This window comes from Limulus polyphemus, unplaced genomic scaffold (assembly GCF_000517525.1).
Source record: "Limulus polyphemus unplaced genomic scaffold, Limulus_polyphemus-2.1.2 Scaffold1611, whole genome shotgun sequence".
Lineage (NCBI taxonomy): Eukaryota > Metazoa > Arthropoda > Merostomata > Xiphosura > Limulidae > Limulus > Limulus polyphemus.
This window is the reverse complement of record NW_013667221.1, coordinates 206,554-213,524: the sequence shown is the minus strand read 5'-3', so window position 1 is coordinate 213,524 and position 6,971 is coordinate 206,554. Positions and strand designations below refer to the sequence as shown.

General features: G+C 35.2%; 1 protein-coding gene across 1 annotated transcript in view; it reads right to left on the bottom strand.

Annotated features, from left to right (window-relative positions):
- Positions 1–6,971, bottom strand: part of LOC106464293 (lachesin-like) — a 216,417-nt gene that overhangs the window by 10,826 nt on the left and 198,620 nt on the right. Inside the window, exon 4 of the mRNA XM_013924420.2 lies at positions 5,463–5,633. Within this exon, the coding sequence (XP_013779874.2) occupies positions 5,463–5,633 (171 nt within the window). The remainder of the gene's footprint in view (positions 1–5,462; positions 5,634–6,971) is intronic.

Sequence of the window (6,971 nt, the reverse complement as noted above, 5' to 3'; positions counted from 1 at the left end):
AAAGTACGCCAATATCTATTTAGAAGCTTAGAATAGAGTGTGATACTACGCCAATATCTACTTAGATGCTTAGAAAGATCATGATACTACGCCAGTATTTACTCAGAAGCTTAGAGTAGAGTGTGATACTACGCCAGTATCTACTCAGTATCATAGAATAGAGCGTGATACTACGTCGTATCTACTTAGAAGCTTAGAGTAGAGTGTGATACTACGTCATATCTACTCAGAAGCTTAGAAGGAAACTTGATACTACGCAAGTATCTACTGAGAAGCATAGAATAAAGCGTGATAGTACGTTAATATCTACTTAGAAGCTTAGAATGGATCGTGATACTACGCCAATATCTACTCAGAAGCTTAGAATGGATCGTGATATTACGTAAGTATCTACTCAAAAGTTTAAAATGGAGTTTGATATTACGCCAGTATCTACTCAGAAGCGTGTTACTATTCCAATATCCACTAAGAAGCTTAGAAAGAAACGTGACACTACGCCAATATCTATTCAGAAGTTAAGAAATATATGTGATACTATGTCAGTATCTACTCAGAAGCTTAGAAAGAAGCACGATAGTACGCCAATATCTATTTAGAAGCTTAGAACAGAGCGTGATACTACGCCAATATCTACTGAGAAGCTTAGAAAGAAACTTGATACTACGTCATATCTACTCAGAATCTTAGAATGGAGCGTGATACTACGCTAGTATCTACTGAAAAGCTTAGAATAGAGCATCATGTTATGATTCCTAATCGGTGAACTAATATGTTGCGACACTTTCATTCTGCATCATTGTCACTGCTTTATTGTTAAAGAGGATGATTAGGTAGAAACGACTGAACTTGATTTGACACTTCTGTAAGCAGCATCTGCCTTAAAAGGTTTTGGAGGACGTTTCGAGCTGCTATTGCAGATCATTATCAATTTAAATTGGTTAAGTCTTATAGTCGATCACATTCTCTCAGCTCTCGTTTACGGACGCGTTTTAACAATATGTTAAGAAAACAGCTCGAAACGTAGTCCAAATACTTCTAAAGAAGATAGCTCACGAATGTCTCCAATCAAATATGCATGATTACTGTTTTGTGAGCCAATAGGATATGATTGTTTTATTTCACGATATTTAATCTGTTTTGTGACAGAGTTTTATAATAGAAACGATTGGACAGATTCGTGGTATTTAATAATTACTCTTACAATTTTTACAAGAATTATGCTAAACACCTTTCCTAACTTAACATTTATGTAATTCTGAAATTCTTTACTGTAATAACACTGAGTTTTTTATTGGTTTTTACATTTACGAAAAAAAATAAATAAATTATAAACGTTTACAAAAGCTTTAGAAACTTCTGCATACAAAAACAGCATTGTGGCAGAACTTTTGATGTTACTTGATTAACTTTCCCATTGAAACAAGTTCTTGTATGCCGCTTGATGGCGCTGAGAAACACTCTTATCTTATCTCTGTCGCGTACAGTGGCATTCCTAATAATTTATTACACATACATTCATCGTACTTACTGATAACGCGTTTTTTACTGTATGAAATGCTTTACTTTAAACATTATAAGGTTATCGATAAGTCCAAGTAGCAGAGGAAGTGAATATTTTGCCAATAACTAGATTTATGTCAGCCATTTCGAGCCCGTTATCAATTTTCTGCGTATATTACAACAACCTAGCTTGTTCAACAAGTACGATCATTCACGTCTGATTTCTCCATGTCTTTTCAATTCCCTGGTCTATTCAGTTTACAAATTTAGCGCTTCAACTCGCTGGGTTATAGTTTTGAGTTAAGGGAAACTTTATATTCAAAACCGTTTCGTTTGGAGCACAAGTATCGCGGTAGTATGTGCTGTTGGCCGCTATTCATCCATAAACAGGTATTCTCAGCCACTTAAAATACATCCTTTTGTCACTGTGAGCACGTGCTTTTACACTTATTTGTGTCTAGAAGGCGTCGGCTTACAAACATGTTGATGTATTTTTGAATATCTCTCTTGATTTATTCAGTTGATAAGTGATAAATACATTTAGGTTACGTTGTAACAACTTTAAGTCACGATGTTCTTGAAAACAGGACTTGTTACAAAAAATGCAGTTTCTCAGGAGACGTTTATAATTGTTTGAGCTTAAAATTATAAATTAAAAATGTAACCTTATTATGTTTGGTTAATATATGCATCAGTTGTACTAAATATTCGCAACAAAATTCGGTTTAAAGTTTCCAACAAGAGGTTTAATTATACCACAATAAACATGTTTAAAATCTGCGTAGAATTGAAATTAATGCTATTATGTTAAAGTATTATTTTAACAGGCAATCTCTGACTCAACAACAGAAAATATAGTTATTTTTGGTAGGTGGTGGAGTATCCCATCAAATCCGGAAGCCTAAAAGTGACGTACATGGCTGTGTAGGGCATGGTCTAGGGATCATTTTGCCGTGATGTTTTCTTTGATTCGAGTAGCCTTTATGGTGTTTCTGTCCTATCAAAGTGGACCACCCGCACGCTATGGTTCATACTATTTTACCATTATTTTAGGATTCCTCTCTCATCTTATTCTTGTACTATTCTTGCTCTTCACTAGGAAAAAGTCTTCGTATTCTCCGTTCCTTATCCGATCGTGAATCGTTCTCATCCTTCGTATCGTAGAGATTTTCACCAAGCCGAGCCTTTGGATACATCCATAAATTACAGCTTCTGTATGCAGACGTACTTCTCAATGGGCGCTTGACAGTACCTCCTCTGCCGAAGCTTCTTTGACCTCTCCTACGACGAACCTTTGAGCAACTGATGTGCCATCTTCATCGCCTCCACACCTGCTACACTTGTAACACCTCGGATAATTTCCTACTTTACATTTCATCTCGACAAGAACAAACACTCACCAGTTCCTCACATGTTTCACATAACGTTCAGGAAAGGTGAATGTTCCATAGATAATGTATTACAACAATGCCATAATCACGGTCTGAATTAAGGTACAAAATCACCCAACTCTACTGACAAAATCCAATCATACCTACTTTGAATGTTATCCAATTATAGATAAGCATAAACTCTGAAATCTTTATAAGATGATGTATGTTCCTGTAGAGTTTTAGAAAAGTAAGACTAATGCCTGTATATAGTTCCTACACAGTGCCCTACCATTTCGGCTGCCGTTGAGTCTGAGATTGCTTGTTAACTTTTGCCTATAACCTGACTTGCACTAACACATTTTAGTATATTTACTCACCATGATTTGGTTTTCGGTAAAACTTCAATAATTTTTGGGTAAAATTAGCACTGAAGCTACACTAGTTACCTTTAGAAATCTTAGTGATAGACTGCAGTGAAAATAGTTTATTATTTGGAGAATTTTTCACGTTTAGTACACTGTATAGGAATGTTATGGAAAACGTATATCAGTGTATCAACTATTGTCAAATTTAAAATCGTGAACTTCTACACACTTGCAGTTTAACAAACACTAAACAAAATAATAACATCGTGATACCTGAAGGTACCGTTCTACTACCACTTGGTAAATTAATAACAAAAGTGAGAGGGACATTCTCCTCTGTCCATATACAAATTACAGTTTTAAAGATGGATGAACTTGGATGTTCTGGTGGTTAGGACGCTTGACTCATAATCTGCGGGTCGCGGGCTCAAATCTCGTCATCAAACATGCTCGCCCTTTCAGCCGTGGGGCATTATAATGTAGCAGTCAATCCCACTATTCGTTGGTGAAAGAGTAGCCCAAGAGATGGCGGTAGATGGTGATGACTTACTGCATTTCCAATAGTCTATCATTTGAAAGTTAGGGACGGCTTGCGCAGATAGGCCATCGAGTAGCTTTGCTCAACATTCAATAAATAAATAATGATGGATGAGAATTGCAATAACTTTATTTTTAATTAGCTCAATACAGATTTTCAGCACAAAACCTGCACTATAGTAACGTCATCTGCATTTTAGTCTTTGTATGTTACCACATTTTGCAGGTTTAAGGATTAATGTTGTCCGAAACCCAATAAACTTTGGACAACAAAAAATTGAAAACACATTACATTCATTTAAGTTTACAGACAATAACTTCGCCACAAAGAAAAGAAAACGCCGGTGAATGACAATATGTGTTTTGCAACAATAAATATCTGCTTACTGGTATTGTGTAATAAACACAATTGTACATTGGTGAATTGACATAGTTTTGAACAAAAATTTCAAAGTTGTATCAAAAGGAGTTTAAGCTTTCAAGTTGGAAAAATCATCATCAGCATGTATTCAGCTATACAATGATTTTCCACTTTACTTTCTTGACTTGCGATATTATAAAACAGTCTGTCAAAATTATGGTGATTTGCTACTTGAAATTTTAAGCAAAGCTACTCGAGGGCTATCTGTGCTAGCCGTCCCTAGTTTTAAAGTGATATACTAGGGAGGAGGCAGCTAGTCAACACCACTTAGGCCAACACTTGGGCTACCCTTTTACAACGAATAGTGGGGTTGACCGTCACATTATAATGCCCCAACGGTTGAAAGGGCAAGAATGTTTAGTGCAGGATTTCAATCCCTCGGCGCGAAGATTGCGAGTCAAGCGTCCTAACCACCAGCCCATGCTAGGCTCCAGTTTCTGGTGAACTTACAAATAAGTTATTAGTATTTTCATAAAACATTTATGTACAATAATGGCATCAAACAACATTTAGTTATGATCTGAAACAGCAACAGTATAAAACTATTTCTCCATTTCTATTTTGCGCATAAAATAGAAACGTTCGCTATACCTCTAACTTTCAACAGAGAATACAAAACACAATGTACATATCAGGTAATAGAGCGAATCAAGATTTTTTAACTAAGATACATATCTGATCTGCGTAGGAACACAAAATCGTGTCGTATAAAACGGCAGAGCATGTGTAGTGAATTTCAAATTAGCTTCGCAGTAACCCGAGAAAAGAACTACTAGCATTTCTGGAACAAGAAGAGAATTTTCACGTGAAATATAATGAACTGTTTGTTGCTATATTCACACTTATAATTCAAAAATCTAACTTATGGGAAAGCCTCAATCTTATGAACACAAAAGTTAACTAAAACTAAAAATACCTTGATAGACTTACAACTTATGTAAAACTAAGAATACCTTGACAGAGTTATAACTCATGAAAAACTAAAAGTACCTTGACAGAGTTACAACTTATGTAAAACTAAGAATATCTTGACAGAGTTATAACTTTCGCAAAATTAGGAATATCTTGACAGCGTTACAACTTATGTAAAATTAAGAATATTTTGACAGATTTATAACTTATGTAAAATTAAGAATATTTTGACAGATTTATAACTTATGTAAAACTGAGTATATTTTGACAGATTTGCAACTCGTGTGAAACTGACTTAAAAGTACCAACTACGCTTCCTACTTCACAAAGATAATTAAGACCAAATATATCGACCTTCGCTGGAGACTGCGCCGTAAGAGCCAACATTTATGGTTCTGCCGTCCTCTCGTCTCCAGAAGACGACAGGAGCAGGATAGCCCGAAGCCTTGCATCTGAGACTGATGCTTGACCTCTCTCCAACAACTATGTCGGAACTCGTCCCGTTTTCCAGGATAGTTGGAGGAACTAGAAAAGAAAAATTGAGAAAAAGGTGTCAAATAATCTCCGAAAACACAACTCAATAACAACCAGCTAAAGACAGTTAACCGTTGTACACTAATAATAGATTGTTATTGTTTGTTTAGTGTAAAGCAGCACAATAGGCTATCTGCACTCCGTCCACCGCGGGGAAACGAGCCTTGGAAATTTACCGCTGATCCACCAGAGGGCACTACCAATATAATAGTTTCACATACTCATGTACAGATAATAACATATTTAACTTTTAAGATACGATTAAAGTAGAAATACAATTATAAAACCGAAAAATAGTTTGGTCTTTTGGAACTTTTGACAAATGAGTAAATTCATAATGACAGTGTTTGTTTTAAGAAAGTCGTAATAATAATAATAAAAACACACCCTAAGCTTCACGGAGCTTGAAGAGTGAAAATATAAAGTTGAGTGATTGCTGTCGTTAGAAGAAATACCTAGCTTGAAAGTAAGGACCTTGAACGTATATAATTAAAAGGTTAAAGAACTGAGGAAAAACAAGACAATTGTACGTTTCACAAATACATTATTTATTACGACCATGATTTCGGCAGTAAAGGCATCATCAGGTACAGACTTAAATAGTTTAGTTTACCAGGGTAGTTGTTTCGATTTAAAACTTCTAACCTTAAGTCAAATTAAATTTAGAGAATTAATTTCGACCCAGGGCCAAAAGCAGTCGGGGTTATTCAGAAACAATTATCTCTTCGCTCCGCTCATGCACTAGATAGATCGCGATTGGTATAAGCGACAGTGGTAATAATAATGAATAAATAAATTCACGAATAATTTAAATCTGGTTAGGAGGACTTGGACTTGGATCAAGGGGTAATGGTACGGCTATTTGTCTTGGTTGGTTTGGGAGGTTACAACAATTTCACTTAGAAAAAGAAAAAATGTTTTGTGACAGGTTTATATATATGTTTGAACAAAGAACTGGAAATGACCTTGACATTCACCTAGAGGCAAGGGGGTAAGAAGTGGGGAGGAGCTTAAGTTTGTTTGGTCGTTTAAAACTTTTTCTGGATTTGTTTTTCGAGTTTATTTATTTTTAATATTTCCAGACTGTCTAGTTTTTTATTTTTTTCACAGATATGTAAAATTTTGCAATTTTTTTCCTGGTCAAATTAGTGTTTTAATTTCAATAAGGTAGGATACAAAGGTTTATTCCATTTTTCTTAATTTCTAGCTTCTAGAATGTTCTTTAATTCGCGTTTCTGTGGAACGTCTTGTTTGACCTATATATATACATTATTACATTTTTGACACGTTAATCGGTTTGTTTGTTTTGAAATTTCGCGCAAAGCTACA